This window comes from Bufo gargarizans, chromosome 6, assembly GCF_014858855.1.
Source record: "Bufo gargarizans isolate SCDJY-AF-19 chromosome 6, ASM1485885v1, whole genome shotgun sequence".
NCBI lineage: Eukaryota > Metazoa > Chordata > Amphibia > Anura > Bufonidae > Bufo > Bufo gargarizans.
Genome location: NC_058085.1, coordinates 201,101,305 through 201,119,919, shown reverse-complemented (window position 1 = coordinate 201,119,919; position 18,615 = coordinate 201,101,305). Strand labels below are relative to the sequence as shown.

The 18,615-nt window shown below is 42.8% G+C and overlaps 1 protein-coding gene across 3 annotated transcripts in view; it reads right to left on the bottom strand.

The window, feature by feature from the left end:
* KCNMA1 (potassium calcium-activated channel subfamily M alpha 1) overlaps positions 1 to 18,615 on the bottom strand; it is a 731,805-nt gene that overhangs the window by 140,279 nt on the left and 572,911 nt on the right. Inside the window, exon 19 of one of the 3 annotated variants that reach the window (XM_044299035.1) lies at positions 16,055 to 16,348. The exons of the other annotated variants lie outside the window; for them this stretch is intronic. Coding sequence (XP_044154970.1) covers positions 16,055 to 16,348 — 294 coding nt within the window. The remainder of the gene's footprint in view (positions 1 to 16,054; positions 16,349 to 18,615) is intronic. 3 annotated transcript variants of the gene reach the window in all.

The following is an 18,615-nucleotide window of genomic DNA, read 5'->3' as shown; positions in this document are numbered from 1 at the left end:
CTTTTTAGCTATCACAGTTTTGTCACATAGTTATGGAAATTGACATTGTTACCCTGTCCTATAAGATAACATGATAACTGTTTTCTAAGTTATTAATTTAAAAAGTATTATAAGCATGAAGCAAACCAATCAAATAGAAGAAAAGGCAACAAGGCCACACATCGAATAAGGATCATGTAGTCGCTGGTCAATATCATGAAAGGCAAGCATTGAAATAAACTTAGAGAGCAAGAATCAGTGACCTGGTAATGACTATGTTTTCCCGTGGTGTGCCTTCAATACTGTTTCTTTACTAGATTTCAGAAAGAACTGAACACAGAACAATGAAGGAGAGAAGGGCCAAATATCCCATTAAGGTCATTTCCCCAAAATAGTAAGAGAGGTCATATTGTTAGGATATGCCATCATTATTGATCATTGAATTTTTAACTGCCAGGATGCCAATTATCCTTTATATGCAGTGTTTTACTGCACAGCAATGCTTCTGTTGTACCGAAACAATGATCAAAAGGGTATGGCATATCCTATTGATGCCCCACAATATTCTAAGACAGTAATAGTGCTTAAAAAGACCCTTCACTACTCCTGACATGCCAGTTTAATAGCTCCATGCATTCCCCATGTAATAATAATTCTGGAACATCTATTCTTATGACTCTATGTTGTGCCATTCCTTTATTATTTCTACTAGAAGTTATGAATGAATTGCTAGCAGTCTTCAGTAAGGATACACGGGGTTGGTAACAATTGGGGGGGGGGGGGTGTACCTGCACAGACTGAAAATGGCAGCACTACGGCAGGTACACCCCCCCAACTGGTTACCTCCACTCTGTAACCTTACTGCAGACTTCTAGCAATTCATTCATAACTTCTAGTAGAAATAATACAGGAATGGCACAACACAGAGCCATAAGAATAGAGGCTCCAGAATTGTTATTACATGGGAAATTATGAAGCTATTAAAACAGGCATGTCAGGAGTGGCAACAGGTCCTCTTTAAAAAGTGTAGGAACGCTTTGAAGATGAATGTGACATATGGTCCATCTCATGCATAAAAGCAGGGGTGTAACTAACTGCGTAGCAGCCATAGCAGTTTCTATAGGGCCTGCAGTGTAGGGGCCTGGCTCGAACAGCAGTCAGCACTATTGTTTATATACATATGGTACCCACCACCCACGCAGCACACCCTACATTTTGACTCTTCTGTCCAGTCTGTCCAGTACTGTAGCCCAGGACTGGATAGAGGAGTCTTAGTACTAGAAGGTACTTAGTACTAGAGAGCATCATGGTCGGAAGGAAGTCCTGCTGGCCATGACAACTTGCCGGAGCAAGCCACAAGAGGAAGAGGCTGCCAAAGAGGAACCTTTGCTCTTCTGCTGCAGGAAGGAGAAGATTGCAGGACTATAAGGAAGGAGCAAAGCTAGAGAGAAGTGCAGAGGACAAGACTAGAGATAAGCGAAATTTTAAAAAACTTCAATTTGGATGCTTCGATGAATTTCACAAAGAAATTTGCTTCGTGCCACTATGTTGTCTGTGGTGTTATAGGTGACATCTACTACATTATCCACACTCAGAGTTTTATCACTGTGTTATCTATGGTGTTACATAGGACTGCAGGTGACATCTACTTTGTTGTCTGCCCTCAGAGAGCTATCACTGTGTTATCTGTGGTGTTATATAGGACTGCTGTTAACAGCTACTACATTACCTGTACTCAGTTATCACTGTGTTATCTGTGGTATTACATAGGACTGCAGGTTACATCTGCTAGGTTATCTGTAGTAAGAATACAGATAACTTATCTGTATCATCTTGCCTCCTGTGCAGTATATCAATTCCAAATGGAATTTAGGCCATACATGTCTGATTAGTGGTCGGTCATTACTCTGAAGGGAGCATTCTGCATCCCCTTAATTCATATACATATGGCTGTACCTGTGCTTTTTAGCTTTCAGGGGAACAGATACAGTGTTTGTCATATCCTTCAGGCAGTCACTGTGTGAACAAAAATGGGGTGCATGACTTACAAGAATGTGGAGCTCCTTTCACTATGGTGATGAGGGGTGGTGCACTTGGATTTCAGACCCCCATAATCCATATTGACTGGGCCGGCATCATAACCCGGCATCCCCGGGCAAGTGCCGGGGCCCAATGCTCCTGGGGGGGCCCACTGAGATGCTATGAGCACTTCCATCAATACAGATGGGAGCTCTCACTGCTGTCATTTCACTTACGCAGTACCCCTCTGGTGGGCCCTCTGAACTGCAGAGACTCAGACACGCCCCCTCTACACAGGACACATGCTGCCTGAGGAGAGAGACTGCAGGGCTGGAGCTGGAGCAGAAGTGTGAAGACAGTCTGTGAGTGAGTCTGCACTGTGACTGTCTCTTGGGGGGGGGGGGACTCTTCGATCGGCTGCTGCTTCATTTTATTTAGTTGTGTTACTGTTTCATTAAGCAGTTTGTCTCCATGACACCTGCCCCCCCATATTCTGTCCTATCTCATCCTCATGGGGCCCCTGCTGTCTCCTTTCCTCCCTCATGTATCCAGAGCTCCTGTTTCACCCCCCTATCTCCTATTGCTGCCCTGCACAGACCTCCTGCCCCTACTTCTTGTATGAATCCCCCTCAGAGCCCCTTCAACCTACTTGCTATGTCCACCCCTCATGTCCATCCAGGGCCCCTGTCTCACTCCTCTGCCTCTCATTATGGTGGCATCTGAAAAGCATTCATCATAAGGACCTTCTAACGTCACAGGGTCATGTGACTGTGCCCCCCACCCCGTACTGTGCCCCTTTATACCCTGCATTGTGCCCTCTTGCCACACCCTGTGCGGTGCCCATAGTCATTCCCTGTACTGTGCCCTCTTACACCCTTTTATCCGATCACTGTATGGTGGTTTTATCATTGTATGGCGGTGTTATCACTATATGGTGGTGGTATCCAATAACTGCATGGCTATAACTGTATCCCCTTCCATGCCCACGCCACTTTTTTTAGACCTGGCATGAGCGGGAAAATATACAGATTGTGGTGTTCAGGACCTTTGTGCCACAATCTGTGTCAGAAATACGCCTAATATAGACGTATTTCTATATAATAAATGACCCCCTAATTGTATTATTATTTGGGGTAGGGCTAATATCTTTATATTATATAGATCCTAGTGTATTATACTGTGCCCTGTATTTCCCTGTAGAAAATTATCCTTGGGAAGCACAGTCCTCACCCCTGACCACCAGGACCAGGTAGCGCTCTGTCAGTACATGGCGGCCTCCCCTCTCCGCCACGCTGCTCCGCTGTGTACTGGGGCTTATTCTGACACTAGGGCTGGGTTCACATCCCATTTGTTCCATCCATTTAATGTATACCGAAAATGCGTACATTAACAGATGCCTCAGACTGATGCCGTACAGTGGCGTCCGTTCACCATACAGTTCCATGGTAGAAAAACATATACGTTAACATATGCATTTTTTACTTGACTCTGCAGGATACAAAAACGTGGAGTGCTGCACATTTGTATACATCAAACCGATAGGAAAAACGTGATGTGAACACACATGGGGGGAGGGGGGCGTACTAAAATTTGATGTGGGGCCCAGTCAGTTCTAGCTACATCACTGCACATCTCCTACTCTCCTCCAGGCCTGGCTCACTGCTGCAGCGGGCCGCCGGAGAGAAGGAGCGCAGGGAGCTGCGGTTAGTGATGCACAGGACCGCCGGCTCTCTGCTCTCCAGCAATTATAGGTATGTGAGGGGGCCACTGGGGGGTCATTTGTCACACTGTGAGGGCCCCTTACACAGTATAATGACTCCCAGTGCCCCCCATTTAGTATAATGATCCCCATTGACCCTCCATTTAGTATAATGACCACCAGAGCCCCTATTAAATATAATGACCCCTCGTGCCCCCTCCATACAGTATAACCCCCAGTGTGGGGGCGACTGGGGGTCATTATTCTGAATGGAGGGTCACTGTGTCATTATACTGTGAGGGCCCTTTACATAGTATAATGACCCCCAGTGACCCCATTTAGTATAATGATCCCCATTGACCCTCCATTCAGTATAATGACCCCCAGAGCCCCCTCCATACAGTATTCCCCCAGTGTGGGGGCTACTGGGGGGTCATTATTCTGAATAGGGGTGACTGGGGGTTAATATGAATCTGAATGCAGGGCCACAGGTGGTCATTATACAGTGGGGGGGGGGAATCGGGAGTTCATTATACTGTGTGAAGGGCCACTAGTAGTCATTATACTGTGTGAAGGGCCACTAGTAGTCATTATACTGTATAGGGGCCACTGGGGGTCATTATACCGTGTGGGAGCCACAGGGGGACATGTCAATGTAAAAAAATGCCTCATGGGGGCCCACTGGGATTTATCGCCCAAGGGCCCACATGAACCTGGAGCCGGCCCTACATATTGATGACCTACAAAAAGGATCATCAACCTCTGGCATTCTGTTTTGACACTCCAACTCACAGAATCCTCCTTTCCCTTCTATGGGAGTTACAAGAGCAGCCAAGTAAGGCTTCTTTCACACTTGCGTTGTCCGGATCCGGTGTGTACTCCACTTGCTGGAATTACACGCCGGATCCGGAAAAACGCAAGTGTACTGAAAGCATTTGAAGACGGATCCATCTTCAAAATGCTTTCAGTGTTACTATGGCACCCAGGACGCTATTAAAGTCCTGGTTGCCATAGTAGGAGCGGGGAGCAGGGGAGCGGTAAACTTACAGTCCGCGCGGCTCCCGGGGCGCTCCAGAGTGACGTCAGAGCGCCCCATGCGCATGGATGATGTGCCATGTGATCACGTGATCCATGCGCTTGGGGCGCCCTGACGTCACTCTGGAGCGCCCTGGGAGCCGCACGGATGGTAAGTATACTGCTCCCCGCTCCACTTTACCATGGCTGCCGGGACTTTAGCGGCAGCTATGGTAACCACTCTAAAAAAGCTAAACGTTGGATCCGGCAATACGCCGAAACGACGTTTAGCTTAAGGCCGGATCCGGATCAATGCCTTTCAATGGGCATTAATTCCGGATCCGGCCTTGCGGCAAGTCTTCAGGATTTTTGGCCGGAGCAAAAAGCGCAGCATGCTGCGGTATTTTCTCCGGCCAAAAAACGTTCCGTTCCGGAACTGAAGACATCCTGATGCATCCTGAACGGATTTCACTCCATTCAGAATGCATTAGGATAATCCTGATCAGGATTCTTCCGGCATAGAGCCCCGACGACGGAACTCTATGCCGGAAGACATTAATGCAGGTGTGAAAGAGCCCTAAGTGTGCATGCTGTGAGTTCTAGGTTTACAGCCTAGCCTACTAATAGTGATACATGGCTGTGCACAATACAGTTCCGTTTGGGGGTTGCATGGCCATCTTGGGCTCAATAGATGTTGCACAAACAAAGATCACAATGTAGTAATGCATCATAGAAAATTAAACAGGTTGCCAAGACCATGACCCCACAATTCTGAAAATTCCAACCCTGTTGGATGGTATGGCAAGCGTGGATAATATTGACTGGCTGCGGGAGTTGGGGTTTCACGGGAAGAAGGGATTGTGGGATTCAAGCTATGGGGCCCAGTCATTTCTAGCTATGCCTCTGCATGAAAGCTTGTTTTAACTCAATATAACAAGAATTTACTGCAAACAAGGACATTTTTGATATCCTTCAGTATATACTGTGCAGCTTGCTGAAAAAATTCTTATCAGATAATACTTATACTAAGAGAAGAAATTTGTGCAAATATTTTTTCCAGGAGTACAATATTGATGACCTATCTCGAGGATAATTGGTGACCTATGGGGGTCCAACTACTGACACACCCATGGATCAGCTGTTTGAAGAGGCCACTGTGCTCCACTGAGTGCTGTTTTCTCTTCCTAGGCCAGTGACATGAGGTTAATTGTTTGCATCGCCTATGTGCAACTCAATCCCATTCAAGTTAATAGGACTAGGCTGCAATGGGCTGCAATAGCAATAACAGCCACTATAAAATGTACAGCTCTGTGCCTCCTATGCTGTGAGGAGACTGCAATACTCACTTGAGTGTTGCAACCTCTTCACATAGCTGAAGGGCAGGAGACAGACTAAAGTCAGATGCCTACCGATCTGATACTGATGACTTTTCCCGAGCATAGATCGAGTCTCCTCCCCGCATATTATGCGGTTGCTAAGCAGCCAATAAATGTGCAGGTAAGTAGTGCCCTCACTGTAATGCCAGTAGTCATGTTGGCTACTGGCATTACAGTGATTGGCTGGCCGGAACGCGTCATCGGGTGATATATAGCACCCGATGAAGTGTGTTCGGCTCATTCGAAGTCAGGGAGAGCTGAGGATAGGAAGAGACAGAGAGTGTAGGAAGTGTAATTTAATATTTTTTTGGTACAAAAACGATTCAGAGACCAAAAGTCCTTGTGAGGACTATTGTGTGTGACACCAGCAATATATGTTTGTAGCGCAACCTGCGCTAAATTGCTCAGTGTTAGGGAGAGCTGTGCAGAGGAAGGGACAGACAGTGTAGGGAGTGTTTTATAGCAAAAACTTTTCAGAGACCTAAAAGTCCTTTTAAGGACTATTGTGTGTGACAACAGCAATATATACCGTATTTTGGGGGAAAACTAGCACTGCGTCTTATGGTGCAATTTTACACTGATACATCGCTGCTGCAAAGCACAGCCGGCGTCTGTATCAGCGGGAGGGAGGAGGGACTGGGGGCCGGCATCTTGTTTTATAATGACTCACTACGTCAAGTGCCTGTCCGCCCACTTTATGAATGAAGTAGGCGGCGCAGGCGTGTGACAAAGTGAGTTACGCTGCCGGCTCCCGCCCACACGCCTGGCCTCCTGCCTGCTATGGAAGTTAGTAGTAAGTACCGTACTACAGCCTGGATAAATGAATTTACAATTTAACATTGCCTATATGATTACTACAGTGAGCGGGGCCAGGTGTAGTAGAATACAGTTACTGCACCGGGCCCACTGCCATTATAAAACAAGATGCCGACCCCCTCCGCCTGTATTGGGGGTCATTCACTACACAGGGACACTGTTATGGGGGATCTGTGGCTGACACATAGCACAAGATGCTATGTGTCATCCACCGATCCCCCCCATAGCAGTGTCATGCCATCCCCAGATGCCCCCATAATAGTGCCATCTCCAGATGCCACCATAATAGTGCCATCCCCAGATGCCCCATAACAGTGTCATCCATAGATGACCCCATAACAGTGCCATTCACAGACACCCATAACAGTGTGTCATCCACAGACCCCCATAACAGTGTGTCATCCACAGATCCCCCGTAATAGTGTCATCCACAGACCACCATTAGTTCAAATCCCAACAAAAGCACACCCTGGTTCAAAATATATTTTTATCTTATTTTCCTCCTCAAAAACCGTCTTATGGGCCGGTGCGTCTTATAGGGCAAAAAATACGGTACTTTTAGCGCATCCTGCTCTAAATACCATGTAATAGGCCGCTGCGGACAGTTAAATTATTTGCGCCACATCTCCAGTGTAAAGTGTGCGCATCCCTAAAATATCTGTGAAATCCAGTGCACTTTTTCTGTAGACATCCGCTGCGGACAGTTAAATTATCCGCGCCACATCTCCTGTTTAAAGTGTGCGCATCTCTAAGATATCAGTGACCTCCAGAGCACTTTTTCCGCAGACGGTGTCTGCTGCGGACAGTTAAATTATCCACGCCACATCTCCTGTTTAAAGTGTGTGCATCCCTAAAATATAAGTGACATCCAGAGCACTTTTTCCGTAGACTGTGTCCGCTGCGGAAAGTTAAATTATCTGCGCCACATCTCCTGTTTAAAGTGTGTGCATCCCTAAAATATCTGTGACATCCAGAGCACTTTTTCCGTAGACGTCCGCTGCGGACAGCTAAATTATCCGCGCCACATCTCCTGTTTAAAGTGTGCGCATCCCTAAAATATCAGTGACATCCAGAGCACTTTTTCCGTAGACTGTGTCCGCTGCGGACAGTTATATTATCTGCGCCACATCTCCTGTTTAAAGTGTGCGCATCCCTAAAATATCAGTGACATCCAGAGCACTTTTTCCCTAGACGGTATTCGCTGCGGACAGTTCAATTATCTGCGCCACATCTCCTGTGTAAAGTGTGTGCATCCCTAAAATGTCAGTGACATCCAGTGCACTTTTTCCATAGATGGTGTCCGCTGCGGACAGTTAAATTATCCGCGCCACATCTCCTGTGTAAAGTGTGCGCATCCCTAAAATGTCAGTGACATCCAGTGACATCTGCTTTGTAACGTGCGCTTCAAAAATTTTTCTCTGACATTAAATTTCATTTTTCAATAGACGGTGTCCGCTTCTGACAATGACCTTACCAGGCCCAACATCTGCTGCGTAACGTGAGCGTTTCAAAAAAATTTCTGTGACATAAAATGTTATTTTTCGTAGACGGTGTCCTATTCTGACAGTGACCTTACCAGGCCCACATCTGCTGTGTAAAGTGTGCGTTTCTAAAACTTTTCTGTGACATCAAATTTTATTTTTCAATAGACTGTGTCCGCTTCTGACAGTGACCTTACCAGTCCCACATCTGCTGTGTAACGTGTGCATTTCTAAAAATTTTCTGTGACATCAAATTCAATTTTTCAATAGATGATGTCATCTTCTGACAGTGACTAGTGTTGAGCGCGAATATTCGAAAAGCGAATTTTTTTCGCGAATATCGCAACTTCGCGATTTCGCGAATATTTCGAATATAGTGCTATATATTCGTAAAAACGAATATTCGTTTTTTTTTTTGTTTTTTTTTTTTCACAAAATTACAGTACACATATAATTGATTGTTTCCCAAAGGTCCAACAGCTCAGATCTTACTCACATTGCCTAGAAAGTGATTGAGGCGCGAATCTTCGTAAGGCGATTTTATTAGCGCACATGCGAATATCGGCACGTCCCAGAACAGAGGCAAAGGGCTTTGCATTCATACATTAGTGAATTGAGTTGCGAATCTTCGTAAGGCGATTTTATTAGCGCACATGCGAATATCTACACTTGTCCCAGAACAGAGGCACAGGGCTTTGCATTCTTACATTAGTGATTGAATTGAGCTGCGAATCTTCGTGAGGCGATTTTATTAACGCAAATGCGAATATCTACACTTGTCCCCAGAACAGAGAGGCAAAGGCCTGTGCATTCATATAGTATAGCACCATATTCGCGAATACGTAGAACTTCGTAAAATTCGATTTACGAATATTCGTATTTTTTATTTTACTTTCCACCTTACAGATGACATTGATCTGTACTCTGTCAACTACTGTCATCACCCCCCACTGTATCTCGATTGATTCCCAAAAGTCCAAAAGCTCAGATCTTACTCACATTGCCTAGAAAGTGATTGAGGCGCGAATATTCGTAAGGCGATTTTATTAGCGCACATGCGAATATCTACACTTGTCCCAGAACAGAGGCAAAGGGCTTTGCATTCTTACATTAGTGATTGAATTGAGCTGCGAATCTTCGTGAGGCGATTTTATTAACGCACATGCGAATATCTACACTTGTCCCCAGAACAGAGAGGCAAAGGCCTGTGTGCATTCATATAGTATAGCACCATATTCGCGAATACGTAGAACTTCGTAAAATTCGATTTACGAATATTCGTATTTTTTATTTTAGTTTCCACCTTACAGATTACATTGATCTGTACTCTGTCAACTACTGTCATCACCCCCCACTGTATCTCGATTGATTCCCAAAAGTCCAAAAGCTCAGATCTTACTCACATTGCCTAGAAAGTGATTGAGGCGCGAATATTCGTAAGGCGATTTTATTAGCGCACATGCGAATATCTACACTTGTCCCAGAACAGAGGCAAAGGGCTTTGCATTCATACATTAGTGAATTGAGTTGCGAATCTTCGTAAGGCGATTTTATTAGCGCACATGCGAATATCTACACTTGTCCCCAGAACAGAGGCAAAGGCCTGTGCATGTGCATTCATATAGTATAGCACCATATTCGCGAATATTTCGAACTTCGTAAAATTCGATTTACGAATATTCGTATTTTTTATTTTAGTTTCCACCTTACAGATTACATTGATCTGTACTCTGTCAACTACTGTCATCACCCCCCACTGTATCTCGATGGATTCCCAAAAGTCCAAAAGCTCAGATCTTACTCACATTGCCTAGAAAGTGATTGAGGCGCAAATCTTTGTAAGGCGATTTTATTAGCGCACAGGCGAATATCGGCACTTGTCCCAGAACAGAGGCAAAGGGCTTTGCATTCATACTGTATGAATGCAAAGCCCTTTGCCTCTGTTCTGGGACAAGTGCCGATATTCGCCTGTGCGCTAATAAAATCGCCTTACAAAGATTTGCGCCTCAATCACTTTCTAGGCAATGTGAGTAAGATCTGAGCTTTTGGACTTTTGGGAATCAATCGAGATACAGTGGGGGGTGATGACAGTAGTTGACAGAGTACAGATCAATGTAATCTGTAAGGTGGAAACTAAAATAAAAAATACGAATATTCGTAAATCGAATTTTACGAAGTTCGAAATATTCGTGAATATGGTGCTATACTATATGAATGCACATGCACAGGCCTTTGCCTCTGTTCTGGGGACAAGTGTAGATATTCGCATGTGCGCTAATAAAATCGCCTTACGAAGATTCGCAACTCAATTCACTAATGTATGAATGCAAAGCCCTTTGCCTCTGTTCTGGGACAAGTGCCGATATTCGCATGTGCGCTAATAAAATCGCCTTACAAAGATTCGCGCCTCAATCACTTTCTAGGCAATGTGAGTAAGATCTGAGCTTTTGGACTTTTGGGAATCAATCGAGATACAGTGGGGGGTGATGACAGTAGTTGACAGAGTACAGATCAATGTAATCTGTAAGGTGGAAACTAAAATAAAAAATACGAATATTCGTAAATCGAATTTTACGAAGTTCGAAGTATTCGCGAATATGGTGCTATACTATATGAATGCACAGGCCTTTGCCTCTGTTCTGGGGACAAGTGTAGATATTCGCCTGTGCGCTAATAAAATCGCTTTACAAAGATTCGCGCCTCAATCACTTTCTAGGCAATGTGAGTAAGATCTGAGCTTTTGGACTTTTGGGAATCAATCGAGAAACAGTGGGGGGTGATGACAGTAGTTGACAGAGTACAAATCAATGTAATCTGTAAGGTGGAAACTAAAATAAAAAATACGAATATTCGTAAATCGAATTTTACGAAGTTCGAAGTATTCGCGAATATGGTGCTATACTATATGAATGCACATGCACAGGCCTTTGCCTCTCTGTTCTGGGGACAAGTGTAGATATTCGCATGTGCGCTAATAAAATCGCCTTACGAAGATTCGCAACTCAATTCAATCACTAATGTATGATTCATACATTAGTGATTGAATTGAGTTGCGAATCTTCGTAAGGCGATTTTATTAGCGCACATGCGAATATCTACACTTGTCCCCAGAACAGAGAGGCAAAGGCCTGTGCATTCATATAGTATAGCACCATATTCGCGAATACTTCGAACTTCGTAAAATTCGATTTACGAATATTCGTATTTTTTATTTTAGTTTCCACCTTACAGATTACATTGATCTGTACTCTGTCAACTACAGTCATCACCCCCCACTGTATCTCGATTGATTCACAAAAGTCCAAAAGCTCAGATCTTACTCACATTGCCTAGAAAGTGATTGAGGCGCGAATCTTTGTAAGGCGATTTTATTAGCGCACAGGCGAATATCAGCACTTGTTCCAGAACAGAGGCAAAGGGCTTTGCATTCTTATATTAGTGATTGAATTGAGTTGCGAATCTTCGTAAGGCGATTTCATTAGCGCACATGCGAATTTTGCATCTCATAATATGTATTATGCGATGCGAAAATTCGAATTATCGCATATACGAAATAATAACGAATTCGAATATTCGCGAATATTTTACGAATATTCTTTCGAATATTCGCGAAATTTCGCGAATTCGAATATGGGACATGCCGCTCAACACTAACAGTGACCTTACAAGGCCCACATCTGCTGTGTAACGTGCACATTTAAAAAAAAAATCTGTGACATAAAATTTTATTTTTCAATAGACTGTGTCCGCTTCTGACAGTGACCTTACCAGGCCCACATCTGCTGTGTAACGTGTGCGTTTCTAAAAATTTTCTGTGACATAAAATTAATTTTTTCAATAGACGGTGTCCGATTCTGACAGTGACCTTACCAGGGTCTGGGGAATAACGCCGCCGGATCGCCGGTCGTTATCGCTTAATGTCGGGACTACGACGGTATCTGATCGTCTTCGAACCTCCGACTTTCTTTTTTGATTAATGAAAATATTCTTGGATAATGCTTTGGCTTTGGTTCGTCTTGCGCCGGTCAAAGAATTTCACCTCTAGCGGCGCAATAGGGATGCCCATGGCCATCCCTCTTAATCATGGCCCCCGTTCTGAAAACCAACAAAATAGAACCGGAGTCCTATTCCATTATTCCTAGCTGAAGTATTCAGGTGACCTGGCCTGCTTTGAACACTGTAAATATTTTCAATGGTCAGCAAAGCAGCAGGCCCTCAACCATAATGTTTTAGAGGGTCAGCTCAGCAGCAGGCCCTCGCATATAATGTTTTACAGGGTCAACTCAACAGCAGGCCATCGCATATAATTTTTTACAGGGTCAGCTCACCAGCAGGCCTTTATCTACAATCTTTTACAGGGTCAGCTAACCCGAAGGCCCTTGCATATAATATTTTAGAGGGTCAGCTCACCAGCAGACCCTCAACTACAATCTTCTACAGGGTCAGCTCACCTCCTGATGACGACAGCAAAGTCTTGCCTGCTGGTACTCTGGCACACATGGCTGACTTCATGTTAGGCTGCCTTTCCCGCGCCCCGCGCAGTATACGCATTTTAACCTTTTCGACCCCCGCTACAAAGAGAACTTATCATCGTCAATTGTTCTGGTGGAGAGGACACGCAAAACAGTGCGATACCAGAAAATTGCTCCACATTTTATAGGGCTGACATCAAAATGGATCATCGACGTCACGGGGACGTGCGATCAGGCCTAAGTTATATAGAGTCAACAAAGTGACAGCAGGCCCTCGCTCATAATGTTTTCGCTGGTCAGCTCACCTGCAGGCCCTCGAATATCCATGACATACAGTGTACTTTTTGCATAGACACCACTGCGAACAGTGATATTACCTGTGGTACCTCTCCTGTATAATGTTTCCTCAACCTAAATACCAGTGACTTTCCTTGTAATTTTGTATCACTCCTTGCATGTGGTAGCCGTTTCTCAGGCTCCCTTTCCGGATTCGAACACTCATTCCCTGTTACCCATGGTCACCATGTTAGACGCATAAAAGAACATCGAAAGTTGATAGGGCAGACATCCAAATGGATCATCGACGTCACGGAGACGTGTGATCAGGCAGAAGTTATCTAGAGTCAACAAAGTGGCAGCAGGCCCTCACCCATAATGTTTGCGATGGTCAACTCACCTGCAGGCCCTCAACAATAATTTTTTCGATGGTCAGCTAAGCAGCAGGCACTCTCACATAAGAGTCTGGTCAACACAATCCTCACTGCCGGGGATAACTAATTAGCATGGAGGAGTCTAGTTGGTTATCGGAATTAACCAGACAAATCGCTCCACCAACTCAGAACGGCCATGCACCACCACCCACAGAATAGAGAAAGAGCTATCAATCTGTCAATCCTTTCCGTGTCTGCGCCAGGTGAGGTTTGCCGTGTTGAGTCAAATTAAGCAGCAGGCTCCACTCCTGGTAGTGCCCTACTGTCAATTAGCTTAAGTTTCAGCTTTGCAACCATACTCCCCCCAGAACCCATGGACTTTGGTTTCCCAGAAGCTGCTCGGCGGGTCATGGGAATAACGCAGCCAGATCACCTGTCAGAACGTCTTCGAACCTCCGACTTTGTTGATTAATGAAAACATTCTTGGCAAATGTTTCACTGTGGTTCGTCTTGCGCCGGTCCATAAATTTCCCCCCCAGCAGCGCAATACGGATGCCACCGGCCGTCCCTCTTAATCATGGCCCCAGTTCCGAAAATGAACAACATTTTTGACTGAACTTCTACTAGTATATACAAGTAAATATACAGGAAAGAATGTTTCCTAAAAAAAAATCCTCTAAAATCGATTTAATCTTCGGTTTGGTGCATATTATTGTCAGTCTGTAAAAGTTGCGTACTAATCGGACAACATCGTTCCCAGCAGCGACCTGGGAGTCCAAGATGCATCCAGACATCCTCCCCATGTTGTTCCCGAACCATTTCGGTGGTGTTTCCATCAATTTCTGACATTTTCCTATGAACCAGGCACACTCCCCTCTTCAGAGCAGGGGGTGCCTGGTTCAATGCTCGGATTCTCCCATTGACTTCCATTATACTCGGGGCCTCGATAGAATCCCGATGTACTCAATAGAGCACCTATTGTAGACATAGGGGGACATTTTGTTAAGACTGGCGTTTCATATAGAGGTCTTAATCTGTGGCCGGCTATCATCATATACCACACAAATATTAAGTGGCACATAATCGTGGCATATCTTCGGATGTTCCTATGCCAAAAATAAAATCTACACCAGCTTCGAGCTGACATAGATGTCAGGTACAATTTATGGCAATTTTCCAGTATAAGGGTCTATTCACACGTCCGTATAAATGAGTCCATTTACACCATGTGCTGTCCGCATCTAACTTCTGTTCCGCGGCCCCGCAAAAAAGTTTGACCATGTCCTATGCTCATGTCCGCAGCCACGGACAAGAATAATCATTTCTATCATACTGCCGGCCATGTGCGGTCTGCAAAATACGGTTGCAAATGGACGGTGTCCATGTTTTGCAGATCTGCAATTTGCGGACCGCAAAACAGTTAAAATGTCACAATTGTTTTCACAAATGCAAGTTGCCTCATTTTTTTATAACGAAAAACTGGTGTAGGGGTTTTGATGAATGTGCCCCATAAAGTTAAATAATAAAATATTGTCTGCCTGCAGCTAGAAGAAGCTTAGAGTTCTGCATACTGCTGAATACTGCAATAACACTTCACGCAGTAACTTCCTTTTGGTGGACAGTACAGACACCATACCTTAATTTTGAAGGAAGGGATCTGTGCAAAAATATATAGCTTTAAGAGAATTAATCAGCACAGAATTTAGCATTTTAGAGGATGAATATTGTCTTTAAGGAATGCTCGAATAATGTTTCTTATTTTATTTCTACTTCTAAAAGTGAAATCACAGATTTAAATGTTTTAAGATTAGTGATGCTATCCAAACATTACAGTTGTTAGTCACAATGTCTGAAAATGCCACACATTTTAATAAAAATAAGTTTAGTAGTTAAATTACTCTTGTAGGAATGACATCTCTATTATGGCATTCTGGCAATGTACTATGATAGAGCACATTATTACTGTGAGTACCCCAATGAATGGCTACAAAAAGTAGGCAAGAAAATTCTGAATTCCTTAACTATAAATTGGTCTCATGATAACTGCACATATAACATTATTTGTTTATATAGTACTTATTTTACTTTACTGCCAACTTTATTTCAAGATCAACTTCTGTATCTTTCACAATACAAACGAATATGATCACATTTAAAAGATTACTAGTAAACTAAAGCTGCAGAATAGTGTTGAACTGGGTGTCTATACACATTTAATAGATGTGTGGGTAGTTGCATAAAGAATATGACACATGGATAGAATGAATACAACAACATAACAGAGAAGACTCAATGGGAATTATTTACGGGGGGAAAAGTATACTGTCATTTTTACAAAACACTGGGGCTAATGTCTAGTTTGCATGGTCAGCTTCACTTTTTTTCTGTGCTCACATTTTCATAAATATGCATCAATGAGATCACATTGAATTTTTATACTGTAAAGCTGTAAAATGCAAATGACAAAGTGAATGCCACATGAAAGAAAATCATTTCTACAGGAGTGCTAGTAGATCATACACATCTATAAAAATCTAGATCTACATACATAGCTCTTCACTGAACACAGGTTGCTTAGGGTGATAACGATATTTCCCTGGCAGGCTCAGTGCCCGCTGCAACCTAAGATTGGTAGAATTCCCTGTATCAGAGGAGACCAGTAACTGCAGGTGCAGCAGAGAGGGGTCACTTGATAAAAACAAGCTTCCTTTTCGATTGTTTACAAGAGGAATAGGATCTTGTTGCTCCAGGCTGAGTTTAGAGCCGGGCACAGAGTTGGATGTGGCATTCTGGGGAACAAAGGACATTCTTTGGACATTTAATCTAGCTTCTTTCTTTGTGGCTGAAGAGGGAGAGACAAAAAATTGAACAATTAGAAGCATAGCAGAAAACAAGATGGGGCCTATTAAATTTTAAATTTCTTTCTGTGATTAAAGGTTTTTTTCCAGAAGATGACAAAAGGACAACATGGCTCACAGTACAAGATACAAGATAAGGAAGACTTGCATTACAATAATTCCATTAAGGATACATCAGTGATTTTCTCATTAGATTAATCACCTCAGTAAGCAAAGGCATTTAATAGAATTTTATGTAATTAATCTCATGAAATGTATCACCAACAAACAATACTGTGTTTTTTAATAACAGCCCTAGGTCAAATTACCTTTTATGGTAATTATTAGAAATACACTAGCCATTTCCTGTTACAAAATGGTTTTGGCTGCAGTGAGGTGTGTGATTCAGAACTTCGTAGGAGAACTGACATTGTAACACTATGTTCAGCGGATGCCAGTCTTGTGATATTTGCTCTGGACCCAGCACAAACATAATAAGAAACAAATCTATGTGCCTACTTATGGGCTACTGAACATTGTCTGATATTTGGTTGCCTACTTCTGTTTAGTTCCAAAAAATGAAATTCTTTCATCATCATAATTATACAACTGTACAATCATGGCCACAATGAAGTCAAAGGAAACCATTTCCATGAGTTTATACATTAAACACTGATTTTTATGGTTATATACATTCTGATAAGATATCTATTTATGTAGAAAGATCAAAATTCCATGGGAAGTAAATAGATACTCTTCTAATAGCGCTGAAAGGGAGACCCTCAGTTTCCCTCAAATGAAACCACAGAATTGGATCCCAGGACCTCCAAGTAACACTTTTTAGGTGTCTGGTTAATACACCATAATGGAAGTTTGTAAATTAAGCAATTAAATGGAAGTTTAAGAGAGCGAGGTCACCTGTCACAGACAGTCCACTTGTTTTAATGAGAACTATGTATACTTAGTTTCCCTTGTGGTGGCACTGTTGAGAAACAAAACACTTGCTGCCAGGTTTCACTTCTGCAAGGATGACTGCTGATTTGTGGTGTTCCCTTTGAAAGGACAACTTGCTATCAGCTTGTTATAGAAGCACACTCCGAACAAAATGGGATTCTTCTTCAAAGGGTCTGCTCCATGAATAAATATTAATTTACCAGTTTTGATCACATGATACCCACATGATCATGATACGTTTTTAATTGAAATATAGTAAATGCTCCAGTGTCTTGTACACCACAGGTGGCGGTGATTCTTACAACCATGCAAGTCAGCCTATAAGAACTGTTGCACTAGAAGTGCCAATTTCTCATCAGCATATCTAAACACAAGAGCATTACAGAAAACCTGTTATGTTGTGAGTAACATAGAAATGTAGTACAGAAATATAGGTGATTTGGAGAATGTAAGCAATCACTAACAACAGAAAAGGTGTTCAACAATATTACTCACTGAAGGAATTTGCTTTAAAGTCATAGTAGACAATTAGAAATTATCTGCCATGTCTCTGGTATAGACAAGACATTGAACACAAATGTATGTTGGCATTTTCGATATGTTAGCATCCTTTTACATATGGCAATTACATCCAAAAACAAGCGCCGAGCCCCAATAAACAGCCTTTCACATGGCCTCATGCAAAATAGAATGAGGGACAAACAATTATTACAATCATTCATCCTGCGCAGTTTGTCAGCAGCATATTCCTGTTTACACAGAATGACGTACTGTCGACAATTTTTGGTGCCTTATGAGAGACAAACAAGCTTTTGTTCAATTATCAGGATGATCAGTGACACAGTTATATAAACCAATAATCTGGATTGATATTTTTTTTGCATTACTTGGAACTGTAACGGGCACTTAATAGATATATCTATAATATTTCTTTACAATACATTTGGCAATTCTTCACATTCTTTAGTTTTTTTCACATTTTGTTATTGTGCGGCCTTGTGCTAAAATAAAAAATAAAAATCAAGTTTCCCCCCATCAATCTGCACTTTAATACACCATAATGAGAAATTGAAATCCAAATTTTAGAGATTTTTGCTAATTGCTGTTAAAAAAGACAAAAGTATTATAGTAGTGATACCTTTATTGGCTAACCAAAACAATATTTCTGAAAGCTTGCTAACAATTGCTAATCAATTTTTTATTTTTTTTCCAGGATTTTAATATTGATGACCTATTCTCAGGATAGTAGTAAGAAATAGTTGTAGAGCAGCACAAAATGGATCTTATGACCTATGCGGAATGCATCAGCCGTGATGGA